The 19,432-nt window shown below is 38.9% G+C and overlaps 1 protein-coding gene across 1 annotated transcript in view; it reads right to left on the bottom strand.

The window, feature by feature from the left end:
* Positions 1-19,432, bottom strand: part of PREP (prolyl endopeptidase) — a 102,723-nt gene that overhangs the window by 14,889 nt on the left and 68,402 nt on the right. The window contains exon 11 of the mRNA XM_074581030.1: positions 2,103-2,239. Coding sequence (XP_074437131.1) covers positions 2,103-2,239 — 137 coding nt within the window. The remainder of the gene's footprint in view (positions 1-2,102; positions 2,240-19,432) is intronic.

The raw sequence follows: 19,432 nt of genomic DNA, 5'->3' as shown, positions 1-19,432 counted from the left end.
GCAAGCCTCAGCCTTGACCATCCTGTGACTGCTTTCTAGCACTTGTGCCTGTGGTTATCTACAAAAAAATGACCAAATTGTGGTGTGGCGTTATGGCTGGAACAACTCCTGGACCTGGGAACTCCTTGTGGAATATTGCAGTACACAGTAACAGGGATGTAGTCAAACATTACTTGAATCTGCCAGGTAAAGGGAGAACTGGACATCCTGCCTTTCTGGCATGAATTCTCTATTACAATTTTCTTTCCCTTCTTGCCTGCCTAGTTTTGGAACATGCTTCCTCACCGGGTACTCAATTCTCAGGTTACTAACCATAAAGATGCATTTGAAGACTCTGACTTTTCTTATTTTTCTTTTAGAAAGGGAAAGGTTGAGAAGGGATATGTTGATATTACAGGGAGAGAAAGAGGAGGGAGGTGTGGCTAATCATGTTTTATTTAAGTTGTCAGTGGGATAATGTATTTTGATCTGGAGGTGACTGATAGTTCTCTGTGCATGTACATTTAAGGGACTGGTACAGATTCATATTCTTCTTTTATGAATTGTGTAATAAAGATTTCATAGGGTTCAGGAAGACATAGGTCACTGCTCTCACCTCCCATCTTTCTCATTTCTGACTGTCAGCTGCACTGTCTTGCTGCTGTCTCCTGGACTCCTACGAGAGTCAATTTTTGCCAAAATGGTAGAAACCCACCCACTCCGTTTTGTTGGGATAGTTTTCTGCCATTCTTGCGAGGTAAATCAGCTTAGCAAAGGTTCCAGCAAGCACCAGGGCCAATGGATGGGAGGTGGAAGGAAGCACTGTGAGATACCTTCTCCTTTTGCCAGCAGCCAGCTCAAGTCAGCTCTGCAGTATGTGAAATTTTACCTTAAATCAATAGATACATAATATTTACTTTAAAAAAGAAAACATTATAGGTTTTATCACAGTTTTCAGCATCTACAATAAACCGTAATAAATCAGTGCTTGAGCCTAATCTAAAATGAATTAAAAAACTATCCTGGTTATTTAATTGTGTCTCTCAAAAACCACAGGAAATTAAAAACGTAGGTTTACAAGGCAGATAAAAAGCTTTCAAATAATCCTAGAACACAAGATGGGAGGTCCATTGTTAGGCAATGTATTTGCTAGAAAGGACGAGAAACTGTAAATTCTATTTAGAAATACAATCACAGTGACCTGGAAAAGAAAGCACTACAAAGGATTTCTTGAAATGTGCTGACTCTAAAGCAAGACTGGTAGCACCTAAATTGAACAGGATAGTTTCATACTAGATTATTTTTGTGTTTTATTATTTTTGGTGAGCTGGCTCTTCTACTATCCGAAAAATTGCTCTCTATTCAGTTCTTTGCATTTCTGTTTTCCCCTGCCTCACCTAGGAGCATTTCTTACGTATTACAGACAATCACGGCCTCTTGGTAAGCCTATTCAAATTCCCTTGCTGAAGAAATAAGCCTTTTCTTTAAAGAGATCATCTATTCAATAAAGCTTATGGCTTTTGAGGGCTACAAATCCTGTTTTGCACACAGCATTTTTGGTCTACAATGGGTTGCTTTGCATATGCAGAGCCTGTATCATGTGCATCTCAAGACAGAATCTTCTTTCCTCTTTCCTGATCATATAGGAACACAGTAGGATTTTGCTTCTGATGTAATCTGCTCAAAAGTATAATACGAAAATACAGCCAAATTTTAATTATTTACATTGATTTAAGCAAATATTTGATTTTCTATGACACTTTGACATAGGTAATGGTATAACTTGGATAAAAGAAAACTTCCTATGTTATTAGTTCAGCAAAGGGCTCAAATACTTGCTTAATACATGTCCATATGCTTTTCTGTTGAGGTCAATGACAGAGCAGGAAGAAGATAAGGTGTACTCCAAAGGGCAGGGTGCCTCAGAAGAGCACAGCACTTCTCTGCTCTGACACAGATTTCTTCTGTGACCTTGGGCAAAACCCTTGAATTCAGAACTAACAAAGTAGACAAATGATGCCTGGACACTGATGTGCCGTCCTTACGGACCCCATCTTGCTCTCAGTCTGTCACAGCTGTTAATACCAGATACTTCAGAAGAAGGTATAAGTTACCCTCCTTACCTGTAGCTTGGTGTAATCGATATGTTGAAGCCTCCATATCCGTATAAGAAGGCAGGATGAGAACCATCCAATTTAATTCCTTTTTTGTGAATAATAAACATTGGGATTTTAGTACCATCTTTGCTAGGGTAGAAAACCTAAGACAAGAGAAAAAGAAATCCAAAATGTTAGTATTGTTGCAACTCTCCACAACTTCTGTTAACAAGAATCAGATGTGATCACTTCCATAGTGTCCAATGCAGGAAACTTTCTGAGTGATCTGCATGAATTGCACAGGTCAGATTCAGTAATGACCATCACCTGCTTGGTTGCTTAATAGCTCTGGAAAATGTATGAAAATGAGACAATACAAAGGGTATGACAGTATCATTTTTACGTATCTCATCCATCAATTCTACATACAAGGGGGTTTAAGACAAATGCTACAAAACCAATACAATTCTCTGCAAGGGAAGACTGACATGAAAACACAAGAACTGCATGGTCTATCATATATGAAAGCACCAAAGACTGAGCTGGCAAGGAGAATGAACAGACTAAAATGAGATTTCCAATCTAAATTTATAATTTCTAAAAATTTCTCATTTTTAAAAATTCAACATTTCAGACACTAAAGAACAGTGAACAGTGAAGAAAGAAACTCACGGTGGGGTGGTGACTTAGTGAGACCCCACTAAACATTACATTGTTTTGGATAACAGAAAGCTATGTTACTACCAAATAAATATGTAAAACTCTCTGAAGATCTGCTCTTGTACAGCTGAAATCACAGAGAATTCCTTTGTATCAGTTGACGCAGCAGTCTTTGCTTGTAAAAACAAATTTAACGACAAGAAAAAGGCCAAAGATATTTAAAAAGCCACAGTATTTTGGTTTTAGTATTACTACATTGGCATTAATAACATTTCTCAACAGAGTCACTCCACACACCAGATTCAAGTCAAAAGAGTAAACTTTGAATAGCTGAAGACAGTGTTTCTTACTAAGCCTCATGAAAACAGCAAAAAGCTGGCTACTCAACACTTAAACATGCAACATGAATTCACCAAAGCAAGTCGGTATCCAGCAAGAGTGGACTAAAGCATTGGTCAGTCTTTCCAGGTTGTCTCAATGACTAATTCACCTCATCAGGGTGGTAACATAAGCCATGACAGAAACTTTCAGAGCACTCTGTGTTTTCAGGCATTATCTAGCAGCTGGAACCAGGAACCCTAACGCTGCAGAACCCCCAAACCCATCCAGCAAAACTGAACTACCCGCTGGCTTTCAGGAAATCAGCTCCCAAAACACCAACAACCCGCGTAGCACATGCTTTGATATGTCTTTCTATTACTGCCACAGCACTATGTGAACTTAAAAGCTAAATTACATATACGCAAACATAGGCTGTAATTGCTTAACACAGTTCCCATATCTTGTTGTTTTGATGCATGTATCTGCCTGCATGCTCTAATTTAGGATCCAGCATTTCTTATTTTGCCAGTCAAGCAAAAACATGTGGGTGTGAATGCAGTCTACTGCTTGTGATAAAGTTCTGGTTGACTACTTTTCATTGCTTTGGTTTTAGCATCATTATTTGCAGGTTCTAGTCTAATTAGAACAAAGAAGAATAAATGAAGAATTACATTCTTACTATTTTTTTGTTTGTTTACAACCTCTGAGCTTTTCAAGGAAATAAGACGTACCACGCTTTAAAAAGCACACGATCAACAGGATCTATTTTTATAGCACACGAACCTCAACAGTAATATGAACCTGTGCAATATATTTATTCTGAGCATTGCCTGTAATGTGAAACATGCAAATCCACATGGCATGTTGAAAACAAAATAATCACATTTCATTTTAGTTTAATCACTGCTACAGAAACATGAGAAATTTCAAATAAAACAACATCTACTTCCGAAGGCTTCACCAAAACCTGTAGACATATTCCAGATAAAATTCAGTATTTCACAGTTCCCAGCAGATAGGGAAATTCAGAACAAATGCCTGAAGGCATTTTTACACGGATGAAATCAGTTTCCAACTACTGCCACAACTATATCTTAACTGACAAAGCAGTCATCACGACTCATTGCAGTAGAATATGAAGGATTTTCATTTTTAATATTTAGCTGAATACTATAAACAAATAAAATATCTGATGGACAGAATAGTAATAATAATATTATTATTATTAACAGATAATGAGTTGCAGAGAGACTCCTCTCTAAAATGCTATCCATCAACTCCAGTTGCTGCTGGCAATTCACACAAGGCGAGCACCTGGCCCTCCTGTATTTCCAGTCACTTACTGCTGTTGGCCAGTCCTTTCCTGATGATTAAAGGATGCCACTAATTTTCCTGCTTCTTTCTGCACAAGGGGATTATTTTTTTTTAAACAACTCTCTGAAAACTGTCTTCAGTAGGGCTTTTATCATCATCAGTTAAGATTAAATAACATACCATTAAATGAAAACTCAACAAAAAAAAAAATAATGCATGTCAAGGTGACATTTGCAATGTAAGTTTTCACTCCTATCTTTGCTAAAATAACGATTACCAATCCCTCCAAGATGAACAAACAAAGAGGGGGCGGGGGGTGGAAATCAATTCAGTGAGACACAGAGATACGTGAAGCTATTTAAGCTTCTCCAAATAGACTATTTTCAACAACTGATTCAATCTCACCTTTAAATAAGGTGTTATCTCTGAAGCAAGTCCAATGGTTTATTCACGTAACCAATAAAGGGACATGCTTCTATCTCAAAGATTAAGGTAAACTGGAAAGGGCAAGCCCTAAATAGAAGAATTTCCCATGATGGTATTTCATGCCTAATTTTAGACGCTGTCAGCTTTTACGTGAGTAAATGCTCATAAAAGGGTACTACTGTTTTCTGCTTTATCGCAGCTAGGAGTGATCCACTTGTATTGGCCACATTGTATTACTCATTGCTCATATATTTTCAAACAAAGACTCCCATGTCTCTACAGCCATTAGCACACGGTAAGAAGAGGACAAATCATTGTAGTGATTTTGGAGGGAAAAGGATTGGGGACAATGCTTCAGACATACTGTTATGAATGATGAAACTCATCGTTCAAGGAGAGACATGCTAAAAATAAATATTTTGAGCCTCCAGGAATGCACCAGCGATGCTGTGTGGCTGACAGGGCACTCCTGCTGCATGCAGTCCTTTGTGCTATTCTAGGACCATACTGCTGGGGCAGTACAGCAGCCCCGAAATAGTTGTAGCTCACTGTCCCTATCTGTCACATGGCAGAGGGGTCTCAGTGCCAGAAAGAATCACTTTCAATTCAGATGCTGGAATCTAAGGCATAAATTTATAGCCCCTATTCTTATTATTATGACCCAGGGAGAAAGCAACACTGTTCACACAATTACTCATTACTATAAACTATGCGAAGATTAAGCTATATAAGCTACATAATCTTAGCCATTCTTCTTTAGTGCATACATATATATTTATACAGTGTTGAGGGGTTTTGTTTGTTTGTTTGTTTTAAACTTAGCATTTGAAAGCAATTTACACTCCATTTTCACATAAAATGACAATGGAAGTTTACTTCCAAGACAGCTTATAGAGTAAGTTTTACAAGTAAAAACATGTACACCTGAAAAACATGTGCATGTAGACCTGAAGTCATCTTACTTTTACAGAACCAAATGGCTGCGTGATAGGATTTGTAAATTTACTTAGGAGTTAAGTAGGGTAAAAAAAACTTCTGTACATTCACTTCTGGGGAGGTCTTTGTCCTCCTAATTACAATTAGCTTTAAACGTGCAGTATTTATGTTAGGTGAATCTTCACTTAGGGAAGAGATGAACAGTCAGCCAACATTGTAGACACAGACCTAAATTCAGAAAGACTCTAAGATTATCCACTTCTGCCTCTGCAGTGACAAGAAGCATCCTCCCTATCTCAAGTCACCAGGAGGCAAAACTAAGTATTTTAGCTTTTGAAAAGCTAAGAGGATTTGAAAAAGAGGGGTTGAAGACAAAGTTTTCCTTTCATTTGTCTATAGAGATAATATAGCCAGACATCGAGGCTTACACACAGAACTAAAAATAATTTTGGCAACAACCCACTATGCACTTATCTTGTGAGTAAATATGGAATCAGTATCTTTGAATATTAAAGGAGGTGATACAATCATCACAACAAATAAATAAAACTAACCTGCCTGAATACTCACACTATGCCACATAATTAAAAATACCTAGAACTAGTGAAATTGGAAGAAACTTCCATTTTAACTTGGCAATTTGTGAATATTCAGTTTCACTTTTTCTCCCTTTCAGAAATGTCTTCTCTGTTTATATATGGAGAGATTAAAAGATGTATGTAATTACAATTGTTTGGGGCAAAAAAAGTGCATGTAGACCTGAAATCATCTTACTTTTAGAAAACCAGAAGTCCTTCTAAGCAAAAAACAACCCCGACCTTGTACAGATTTAAAATTAACCTTATAAAGGTACAATTCAACATGGGTTTTGAACACACTGCTGTAAAACACAGAATAAAAAATAATCTTATCCAAATAGGTCTAATGCATGTATTTTAAAGCTGTGAACAGTATCTGAATGCCTAAAAACCTTTTATAATTTTTTAAGACTCACTCACTAAAATCCAATTAAAAAGTATTTAGTTTGGCTTTTCAGAAAGAATTATTTCCTGCAGATAATACATGAATTTTACATATAAAAAGAAACTTTGACTTCTGGGACTCAACAACACCCCCTAAGTCACAGTAGGCTAATTATTCTTAGAAAGCCTCTAGTGATTCCAAAAACATCTCTCTCAACCTCTCTGTCAAGATTAGGTACTACATACCAGAGATATCAATTCTTTCCATGTCTTTGTGTGCTTGATCAAAACCAGGTAAGAGTTACACTTGTCATTAGACTGACATCCATTGTGTGACATGCCAAAGAATTTTACAAAGAGCAACTAAAAAATACATAAGTCATGCCAGAATACTCCTTATTGAAAATGTGTGTTCGATACTTTAGGTTAAATAACACCAAGACAATGCCTTTAAAATGAGTTTTGTTCCAATGCCTTCTTTACTAGTTTAATGACACAACTCCTTTTCATTTGAAACAAATACAGGATGTAGCAGTCTTGTGAAATTTAGCAATTGTTTTCTGCCTCTAGGTAAGAGCAGCTGCCCTCACACGTGGCTGCTGTGATTCCACTGGTGGCCACCACAAAGCTACAGGCAGCGCTGGATAAGCACAGTTCCCCCGTGAGTCCCAGCAGACAAGGTAGGAGTGAAGCACGCATGGCGGCATTGAGCGGTTGATCAAAAGGAATGACTACTTTGTTTTTTATGTCCTGGAACTGCATTTCAAGCATCCAGTTTCACGTAAAGTATTTCCTTATATTAAGTGTGAAATGAAGACTTCTTATCACCACCAACATTTGTGTTTTGAGATTTGGGGAAGAAAAGCATAAGGAATTCATAGTAAATTAGTGAGCGTCGCGCACGTTTTCCCAAACATCACAAATGCTTTGTGAAAGGCTCATCAGTTTAAAAATCCCTCACAACTATCTTCAAAAGATGACTGGAAGAGTAAGCTTAATGGAGTAGTCCCTGGGGAAATTTTTCTTACACAGATGGTGGCATCAGGGTGTTCAAACCTGTATTTAGGTACAGAGATAATGGCGCCTGAGGCTGAACAACGCTACACAGCAAGACCTCCCACTGACAAGTCCTAATAATAGCTGCTATTCAGTGCTCCAGAAAGGCAAGTCACAAAGACCCTTCCTTCACACCAGCGAGTCTGAACACTTCAGCATCATCAGGCAGGGAGAAATCCTCTCCTGGAGATGCCAGGGCACAAATCTCACCGATTCAAACAGAATTGTGTGCTGCCCTGCACACCACCTCCCCACAGCCCGTGCAATCCATGATCGCCTCTGACCTTACGAAAAACCTGATACTAGTCTGGGGCTAAAGATTATGTAGCACATCACATCCAAAATGCCTTACTTATTGCAGAAGTGGCATGGACCCAAGTATAAGCCCACCAGTGGACCCATGGACAGCTCTGGCAGCAAGCCAACGGCCACTGTAAGAGCAGCTCTTACAAACCACTGGTTTTGTATTCCTATACACAGGATGAACCAGAAGCCAGGAGAAGTCATAGAGAACTACTACCACTACACAGCAAATCCATGGCGCCTGAGGTTTCCTTTCTTCAGAGGGGAATCCTCATCAATCTTCTTTAAGCCTCTTAAATTAGCTTCAAAGCAATTCTCTGCGGGTTGCAAAGCTTGCTTAATACAGAACTGGACAGCGGCCAAAGTAACCCAGTAGGGTGAAAATTCATGCAGGTAAAGCCCAGAAAGAAGAACACCCACTACAGACACTTGCAAAAGCACTACGAAAATAATCAGGAAACCTTTCAGAAGAAATTGTTTCACCACCCACCCACCGGGACAAAAAGCAGCCTCATGCTGAGAGAGGCAAAGTGCCAGGAGATGGTCTTTTAGAAGAAATGCCTCCTTACTAAGTTCAGCTGCCTATCTGCAAATGACTGCACGGAGGTATCTCACGGGGTGGTGGGAGGAGGGATGGGAAGGCAAGAGAAAAAATACGGCTGAAAGTTCAAAAATAGTGCAGGACCAGCATGGCAGGAATCGCTTTTAAATCACGCTTCTCTAGATTAGTTAAAAGGCAGCATTCCCTTTACAGAAAACCTTAGCAGCAAATAGGATCCAACAAGACCCCTCTACTCCACTTTTGCAACCTGAAGGACTTCTTGTCTCTTCTCTAAATGTTTATCCTCTGCCCCTTTCAGTGTGATTTCAGAGCTTCCTGCAGCAGAATAATTAGCATCTGCCATGTACAGTTATTCATTTTTTCTTCCACCAGTTTGCCTTAAAGAAAACTTAGTCTACAGCATAGAGACAGGTATCAGACAGGTAACATTTACCTTTTGAGTTAAATATACACTGTAGTTACGTTAAAGTGAAAAAAGTCCCAGCGACAAAGTTACAGTCTCTTTCTTGAATTACCTCTGTGCTTACACATTCAAGAAATATACTACTATGAAGTGGTATAGCATGAGATAAACAAAGGGCTGTCTCAATGGAAATAGCACACTTATAAATAAAAACATAAGTAACAGCTGCTGGCTAGTGCAATTTCTTTCATTAAATCAAGCTTTATTTCATTGAGAAAACTGCTCTGACGTGAGGTAACTCACTATAATAATAGTGTGTAGGCACTAGAAAGGAAACAGCACTCATCTTTACCATGCTGGAAATCAGTTCAAGTTCACTTCAAGAATAAAAATGTTGCAGCCAACTTACCATGGGGTAAGCAAGGGGGAGAACTTACTTATGCAAGCTACTCCACAATAACTATTCTTATTTATGCTTTTACACTGTGTTAGGCGCACGCATCTAGTTCAACACGCTGAGAAAGAGATATAGTCACTCAAACAGTAACTGGCTAATTCAGCTTTTCTGTTTCTGACTCCACCTTGCTCAAAACTTGCTTGGTTATCTCAACACAGGCCCGCTGTTGAGCTTTTAAAAGAAGATGACACAACCCCTGTTGGTTTTTCTCTCTAAGGCTGGGGCATCTACACAGTTCAGGGTACTCAAACTTTACCTGTAAAGCTGTATCCAAAATTTCTTGCACAGAACAAATTGAGTCTTGACAGTGGTGACGTCAAGTGCCCAGCTTGTGTCAAAGTCCCAAGAGGACCCACACATTCCACTTACATTGCCAAGAAGCATTATTTATGACTTTCAATAGCTGGATAATTTCAGAGCACTCTGCTCTCTCTTCCTTAGAGAAATCACATCATGTTTATAGATGTCAAGTTGGCTACCCAAAACCAGAGGTGCTATAAATCACTGAACACCTACATGCAATTCTGCATGTGGCTAGTACAATATTGAAAAAATAGCTGATACTCTCCATTCCAAATTTTTGGTTTGAAAAGAAACAGAGATCATCTACACAGGACAATGCATGTTTCAAAATCAGTTCCAGATCACTTATCCTATGAATATTTATACTGAAAAACTTACTGAAATAAACACATCACTTAAAAGTATTGTGAAGCACTTCTATGTGCAGTTCCTCACTCAAATTACAGCTACAAATAATTTAATTTCTGAGATTTAAGCTTGAATTTAAAGTTTCCCATTGTACCTATTTGATTAAAAATACCAAAATGGCAGTAGAAGAAAAAAGAAAAATCCCTTGAGAACAGTCAAGGATAAACTAAAGTCCTAGAAAATATTTAGGGTGCTAGCTTAGAATAAAATAATTCTAAGGATCAGATGCTATTGATTTCAACAGTTGTGTCTCGGTGACCACCTCCTTGCTGCGGAGACAGTACTTCAGGCTCATCTATTCTTTTCAGATTTGCAGTACTCATCGTACAATAAAGAAAAATCACCCAGGGAGTAATAAGAAGAGAATTATGAGAATAAGTTTTTGTGACACTGTCGTGACAATACTTAGGGAAAAAAATTAAACCAAAACTAGTATAAAGCAACCCAGCAAAAAAAATCAGAATGGCCTAATTTACAGACAGACGTCATAACCAAGACTTTAAGGTACTTCGTAACAAGAACACCAAAAAGTGTGCTGATGCATCCCTATAATACTGTTGGAACAAGGAGGAAGAAAATGAACGACAAAAGAGGAATGGCTTTTTTTTAAAGCCATGACTAAGGACAGCTTGCAGTAGTCTTTTCTTTCTTGGGCAAAATGAAAAGAAAACAGCAAAATTCAACAAACGTTATCAGTCAGGAGGAATTCAACTACTAATAATCAACTACTACTAAATAAACAGATCAAGTGCCTAACAATGTCAAGTCAACTTCAGTTCAAAAACCACCAGTAAGTAGAAGGAAAAAGTCAAGGATGTTCCTACTGGCAAGAGAGTCCCTGATTCTAGGCATTCCACTACTTGCTTTGAAGCTCTTCTGCGTCTCGTTATTTTCAGCCCTTAGCAGTGATCACTGTGCACTCTTACTTTCAAAAATAATTGACAAATTGGCTGAAAAGCAAGCAGTTCAGGGAGCTGTCAGGGAGAATTTATGTATCAATTTTTCCCTGTCTGTGAAAACAGCACGCCAGAACTAAGGAAATCATCTATTTCTTTATATCATTCATCTACACAGTTGAAAAACTAGTTACTATGAATAATAACGACATTTCTAGGAGGCTTCCCTTGTCCTATAAATTTCCTGGGAGATGTCTCAAGGACAGAGCAGAAATAATTAATCTAAGGAAAGAAGATATTCTATCAGTACCTCTGGGCAGTGTTGATACAATCAAATCAACCACTGAATGAAGATGCAAACTAGATTACCCTTAATAAAATTGTGCACTGATGAATTTGTACTGGATCACAGGCAGACAAAAGCCCACAGAAAAAAAACTCACATAATTAGTGACTGAAATGTTTCTGGGTGGAAACTGAACTGCTGCCTCTCTTCCTTTTCCTTGGCAAAAACATTCTTTCAGAATGCCCCAAGATTTTGTAACTTGTAAATTTTTATTACTTCTGATCTTATACTGAGGGACAAGACAGAAGTCTCCTGAACAATCCCAATGATGTGAATGCTCCTCATACACAAGTTGAGAACTACATCCCTGGACAATTATTGAAGCACTTTGTGTTTAGTTTGCCCTATCTCTTCACCAGTGAATGACAATTTCAGAAAAAAACCCACAACAAAATGCCAAATCTGTTTCAATAAAAAGCTATTGACTAAGAAGCTTTTTCAGCTCTGCCTTACATGTTACAAGCGCAAATTTTTTCTGTGTTTGATATAAACAGAGACTATGCCGTTTGAAAGCATCCAGAAATACCAACAAATTATTAAGAGTTTTGACTGTGCCACAGAACACTGATAAAAGATAAGCCTTTGAGAGGTTCTCCAAAACCCCCTTATTTCTATTTAGTAAAAATTATTTTTTCAGTACAAACTGAACTGCTCATACTATTATACGACCACCTTGATCAATATACATCATTTATAAGGTAATCGCATTCACAGTGAAAGCAAGAGTCATAGTTTTAGTTTACCAGATATGCTATAATTTGCTTCCCTTTTTTCCTTAAAATTGCAGAATCTGCTCCAAGCAGCGGCCACACAGTCTCATTTACTTTGCAGAGGCTGCAGAGTTACCAACAACTTAGTTACACTAAGCCTGAATCAAGTCTATGTAAGATCTCACCAACATTTGAAATTACCATTTTCCATTGATATTTGCCACTCTCAACTCTAGTAACCTGTTCTCCACCATAGCGATGAATGTTAATTAACGACAACAACAAAAAATCCTAATCCACCAAGCAGTTTTGACCCTGAGTGAAGAGAGCAAGTAGAATTTCATTGGGCTGCTGTGATATATATTAAAAGCTGATCTGCATTTTTCGTTAGTTTTAAATATTACCAATTATTATTTGTTTTTGTCTCCTGTATGTAGTTAATGCATAGTTATCATTATTAATCTTCCAAATGTATAATTTATTTCTCTGCCCCGCTTTTAAGCTGTGGTTGGTAAGGGCCCTGCGACGGTCTGCATTTGTACATCACCCAGCACACCGGTGAGTGTGACTAAAGCTCCCAAGCGTTGCGACAACACAAGTGAATAAAGGAGTAACAACCTTCTATTTTGTTCTCTACAGGCTGCTGTACTACCTTAAACCTCTTTGATTCGGTTGTATGCCAAGCCTAATAAAAGACTGCATAAACTAGTTACCAACTCCTGTGCGCTTTGGAGGCCTGCAGCTCTGAAACACAAACCTCCCAGCTCTGCCAGAGCCATTTCTATTCCGAAAACACCCCAGTTCCTTGGTAGCCCACAGGGACACCATTCAGAATGAGAGATGCATCCGCTGTAAAGTATTTAAATAGAATATGGAACTGCGGGGAAGCTTAATTGCTAACAGGAAACACTGAGACGTTGCAGAAAAGAGGGGACAAGGGAGTGCTTTTCGGAAGGAGAAAAAAACAGACGGCAAAACTACCTGAAAAAGCAAAATGCAATCCAATAAGGCCAGAAATGCAACATACTATACTCTGGCAGGCACAGTCACCTACAGGATAGGGAACAACTGACCAAAAAAATATGATTCAGAAAAGTATCTTCGAGTTAGAGCACACACCAAAACGACCTTGAACAAACAATGAATTGTTAGGGAAAAGGCAAACTCTATACTGGGACATATAAGCTAAAGTCTCACCCACAAGAGCTAGGAAGTAATGCTTTCTGCTGTATTCAGCATTTGCAAAGCCTCAGCTAGAGTGCTGCGTTTGGTTTAAACCAAGGCACATCGTATGCTGCCCATCTAAAGAGACTCCAGGGAAAGAAAACAAGAGTAACAGGAGGCCCAGAAAATATAATTCACTAGAAAAACTGAACAGAGTGCAGGTTTTTGTGTTTTTTTCTGTCTAAAGGAAAAAAAAATAATGCAGGGACGCATGGTGACAGTCCCTAAATATGCAGAAGTTTGCTGTAACTAGAAAGAGAATTACCTCTCTTCCACGTCTGAGGGACACAAAGCAATGCATTTCAACTGCAGCAAGGGAATTTAGGTGAGACCTTGTGGCAGACACCCCACTCCCTGCCTTCCTGCAAAAGCTTTTAAACAGTAAATACAGTGAGACATTGGGACAGATTGCCTAGGGAGACTGAAGGCTTTTAAGCACAAGGCAGACAAAAACCTGGTAGAGGCCGAAGTGACCTGCCACAGAGCCCAGGACAGATCAGCATGCTCTAGCCTTGGTAGCCACGGTGGCCAGCTCTAGGACACGGGTACCTGACCATGCTGCCACTACCTCCAACTATGTTCAGGCACTACAGTTCTCGCCCTTCCCAGCTTTTCTGTCCCTTGGGTATTACAGCAGCTCTGCCACAGGTTTTTCTGTTCACAACTGCAACATCGCCTGCTGGGCACTAACAGCTGGTTTCTCTCTTCTTGCAGGAAAAGCCAGTATCCTACCTCTTGGACTGCAACGGATTAGACAATCTTTTGAGATTGCTCTTGCCCATGTTTCATACGATTTCAAGAAGCGAGGCTTCAAAAGTAGAAGTGGAGAAGACGAAGGGAATGAAAGAGAACAAGTGCCTCTATTCTCCCTTTCACAAAACCATAATTGTTTGAGAGATGCAAAGGCCATCCAGGGACTTCACATATATAATAAAATCTACAGGAACAACTGGTGAGAACAGAGATTCATTCAAAAATCCACTTGCACTGAGAATCTGTACTAGTTAAATTTTTAAATATTAAAAATGTAAATGTAAAAATTGAAATTAAATATTTTAAAACTTGCCCACATATATATTACAGATGTGTAAACACCTATAAACAAAGTGCAGAGTATTTTATTCTCAAGTAGCATGGGCTTCACTACAGTAAACAACTATAACTACTATTGTTCTGCAAACGTGCTCAAATTTAAAAACCATCCCATGGCAGACATAGATGTATGCCTGTGTATAACTCTCATTAAATGTAAGGCCCTTCCTTTGCAATCCTAATGGCTACTCAACAGACTTACACGATACAGCTAGCACTACTGAAAGAGACAATCAGAAGAGTCTGGTTTTCTCGGTGGCCTGGTAAAGGAATTCAGTGTGTTTCCCTGCTAGATCAATGGCTCAAATGCTGTCCCTGTCAGTCACCAGGGATGACTGACAACTGCAATCATCTAATGATCTTTTGCCAGCTGTGTGAATAAAACCAATGACTCTGGTCCCAGAGGGATCTGTCTTCAATGCAGCATTATCATCAGAATTTAACACCTCCTGGGTAGGCTCCATGAGGCAAAGTGAATGGGTGGGCAGATGGACAGAAAAATTCCCACACTTGCAGAGAAGAGCTCTCATTCTGAACAATGCTGGCACTCCGAAGTTTGACATTTAGCCTCAACAAAGGGACAGAGAAAAAAAACGTGGTAGCTACCACTTCTTTCTTTCAGCAGAGGACTATACATCTAGTCCTTAGTGTGCTGAAATTTTCCATTTTTATGTCTGCTTGGTCTGAGCAAGAATTGAACAGCCACAAAGAAGCTTCAGAGCCATTTTTTTTTTTTTTGTGGAAGCATCCTGTGTGTTTGATCCTCTACCACTGATGGAATTGGCTGTTCCATCTGCCGTAAGCAAGACACACAAACACCATAATAATCAAAAGACAGGGTTTTGTCAGTATTTAATACTATTAAAAATATTGTGGGCTTTTTATTGATATTGAAGTTTTATGAACTGCTACTTTTGTAAGACTTTAATAACTGGCTTGATTAAGCTGTCAAACCACATCTGAAGACTCAGCTCTGAGGATCGTCAAAAAGAGGAGTAGCAAACCACTGCCATTAGAACAGCAAACCATCAAAATGAATGCCCAGCGCAACACCTCATCAATGTTCAACCACGGACAAATTTAATTCCGAATGTTTCTGCTCCTGTAGAATGAAGCTAATAACACTGATATGCTCATACAAAAGGGAAACGAAAAGTTGAAAGAAGATTCCCACTGAGAATCATTAAATAGAGCTCTTACTTATCTTGTAAGGGAGTTAATTAAAATAGTAATGTGTTCATGGTTAATTACTGGAGGTGAGATCAATCACAGGAGTGAATATGAAAACCAGAGAAAAAAAGAGAAGGGAAAAAATCTTCAGTGATTTGTTTAGAAAGAGGACAATAAACGAGCATTTTTCACTCCAACAATATTCTCATTTTAATCTCTCTATCAACAAAGAATCTACCTACCGAGATTCCTGAAGGTTTAAAAACACATGTTCATTTAAGGTGTCCATGTGAATGACATTTTTAATCTTTTTCCTGATGGTAAAATGTATTTAGCCATTTATAGTAAAAATCAAAACTATTTTTTATTCAGAACTAACAATGCAATCGTTTAAGACATGGGAGGCTGTTAAACAATCCTTTAAGCTCTTGTTTAGAACTCCTGTGTGTAAAAAGGGATTCTCTACACTATGTTGAATGGTTACAGCTATGTTTAAATCCATGTTATTTCACCTTGTGTGAAGAAATTTTGAGCAAGAAATGGAGCACAGAATGCAGCCTGGGATCAAGTACACCCACTAATATCTCCATGCACTAGAGAAGTGGAAAAAAAACCACTACAAGTTCAAACAAAAGTACTACTGAGTAAGGCATAAGAAGACTATTTCACAATGAAGTTTAGTTAAACTATTAAGCAATCGCTTCGCTTGCACACTTAAAACAAATGAATGTCTTTATAACATCTTGAGCATGAAGGTTCTACAGACTCTCTCTAACGTTTTAAGAAGCTCTTCAATTCCCTGCACGCTTAGCAGAAAAAGAAACAATCTAGTATTAAAAGCTTGGAACCAGTGAATCACAAAGCCTCTATGATGATTCATATGAACACAGAGACCAGTATTTTTATATTATCCCTCCACACTGTGTGGTCTGGTATTGTGCTAATTCTTCCTAAGAGCAGTTCTGTACTCCTCCATCCCAAACCACATTTTCATTGTTCTGCATTCTGCTGAACAAAAGCTCCCAACATCCTAAACTATGCAGCAATCCTCTGTGGTATGCAATAAGGGCATAAAGCAACCCCAGACATTTAGATCTTAAAAGAGAATTGGAACTGGATCAGCAAAGAAAGCAATGCAAAAATCCTACCACTTCATCCTCTTACTTGGAATATGGAGATCTGGTTCCTACTCCAGACACTTAGGGAATATAATGGTGTGCCAGAATTACTCGTGTGAATTATCTGAAGTGCATTGCATGGGGCTGTTTAAACATCATGGGTGCAGAGCCAACTGCTGCTACTTCTCTGCTCAGGCATAAGGATTTCAAAGTTCAAGAGCACGTAAGGTCATTATGGGAGATCCTTCACTTGATACTCTTCTAGACAGAAAGTCCTTCACACCGACAATTTACCCCCTCAAAATGGAGTGTACTGTGTCTGCAAATATCTAACATATTTAATACACAATCTCTTTGCTTTCAAGAAATACAGGACCTTAAAACTAGAGGTAAGTGTTTCTTCACTGACCTGCAATTAGAAGAGGTAATGGCAGATTAAAGTGGTATTTGTAACAGCCACACGCCAAGGGTGTAAGATGCTAAATTCACATCGGCAAACAGCCAGTACTGCCACAGCTGTCAGTGTGATTTTGTTGATATCCTCCACAGTGAGACTGTTGTCTTGGTGCCAAAACCACAGCTATTGCCAAAACACTGGCATAGATCAGAGCTGAAGACTTCAGCCTTCTTCATGGGAGCTCTGATAGAAGCAGCTCAAAGCTCATTCTCCCCCTGTAAGAGGGCAGGTTTCTGCCACACTGTGACAAGCACTAAAAATGGTCCATTGGTGCCTTTCTTCATATTCTGCCCCCCCGCCAATATTTCTTCAATTTCTTCCTCACTGTAATATGGAACCACAAGGAAATAAAAGGAACAAAATAGAAACAAAAAACAGCATGAAACTTGTTTCCACCAAGTATTAATTCTACCCTCCCATCCCATGAGGTCGAGGCAGGATTCAAACCCCAAATACTGTTAGAAGCAAGAAAATACAGCTCTTCAAAAATCAATCCCCTTTTGGCTGTGCGGGATTCTCAGGAGGGGGAAGAAAAGGATGCCAAAACAACTTTCTGCCCCGAAGAAAAGGGAAGAATTCTTTGCCTCTGCTCAGAATCAATGTAAAAAGTACATGCCTCTCTTCTCTGGTATGAGAGTGCTTTTTCTCAACAGGGATAAATTCCGAGCTACTGAATTTCTCTCCAAATTCCAGTGATCTATTCACAGATATGTAGATAAGAGAAAGAAACGACAGTAAAACCATCTCTATATCCACACTGAAAAAACAGTGATAGTATCAGCTCTTGCACTGCAGAGCAGGTTGAGCTTACTACAGCTTTCCCAGGATGCTGCTTTCCTCTGTTATTTTTTATTTTAATGAGGGAATCTGATGCTCATGGAATGACACCACCAGCGATGGCGAGATCCAGGAATAGCGTGGGCAGGTGCTGTACAGAAGTTTCTCCCACAACTCTGCCAATCAACCTCAAGCCTGACTCATCTTCTCTCAGCATTGTATTTTCCTGAAACAGAGATTAACATCTGTGCCAAACTATACGGTGCAAAGTTCCGCTAGGAATTAGAATGACTGTAGACAAATTTTCCCTATCAATGACTCATGATTTGAAATCAGTGCTGTACGGGCTTGAATATGGGGGTGAAAGAGTGAACAATAAAACAATAAACTTCTCATGAAAATTACTTCACCTATAAAAATAATTTCTGCAAGAGGAGGAAATTCATCCCAGCCCCAAGAAAAAAAAATACCCTTAAGACTTGTCCTTCTTTCATCTCTGCAACAATATCTAAACAGCATCTGCTTTTAATCAAATTAAGTTGTAAAACTAAGTTGTGTTATGAATTTCACCATCCTTCTGCAAGAGCTAATCCAAAGTCCATCTGTCAATAGCAACATCTATTTTTGGTTCATCTCAAACTATTTTAAGGACAGTACTGGAAGGTATTCAAAGAATGGCAAAAGGAGCCAAATAACATTTTTATTGTTGCAATTTCAACACTTATAATCCTGCATATCAGCCTAAAAGTAGGCGAGCTGCGAGCCAGGCCAGAAGACTGCTTATCCATGATTAAGTGTCGCTGTGAGGTGTTAATATGGAGAAGCATATAAGAACTTAGTTGGCAACTTTGTAAAGATAAAATAAAGGCTCTTTATTTAAAGCAGAATTTGAGTTATTTACGCAGTAAACAGCTTAGGGCAAGTGCCGTTTGTAAATTCCTGCAAAAGTGTTTTTTCCTCCTGTAAAAACCACCCCAGGCTGTTTCCTGAAAAAGTCTGTCATTGTGATGGATGGAAACGTGCAGGGAAGCAAAGGCAAATTTCTAGAAGCATTTGGAGGAGGAATAGTTATTAATGCAACTTAACGTATCATTTAACAAAAGTAGCCAGCATTAATTTTTGATGTGTGGCAAGCATTTTAATCAGTCTGACTTTTTCATGAAGGTCACACGGAGTCTTTCAAGGTAAGGGCATACGCACAAGCTACTGCCCAGTAAGTTGAATTATGTACTTGCAGGGTGTCACATAGAGCCAACAACTTACGGCGTGCTCTTACCCTGGTGTAAATGTCAGGTACGTTGAAACAGCTCTCCTTTCAGTGCAAGATAAGTTGGCAAATTTGTTCTTACTTTGGGCTGCCAAAGGGTAAGAACCTCAGGTACTACAAGGCAGCTGCTCTACCATCAATTTACTTAGTGTAGTAAACTTTATCACTGAGCCTCACTCGCACTGCACA

Source organism: Larus michahellis, chromosome 3 (assembly GCF_964199755.1).
Source record: "Larus michahellis chromosome 3, bLarMic1.1, whole genome shotgun sequence".
Taxonomy (NCBI): Eukaryota; Metazoa; Chordata; class Aves; order Charadriiformes; family Laridae; genus Larus; species Larus michahellis.
This window is presented reverse-complemented; position numbering and strand designations above follow the sequence as displayed.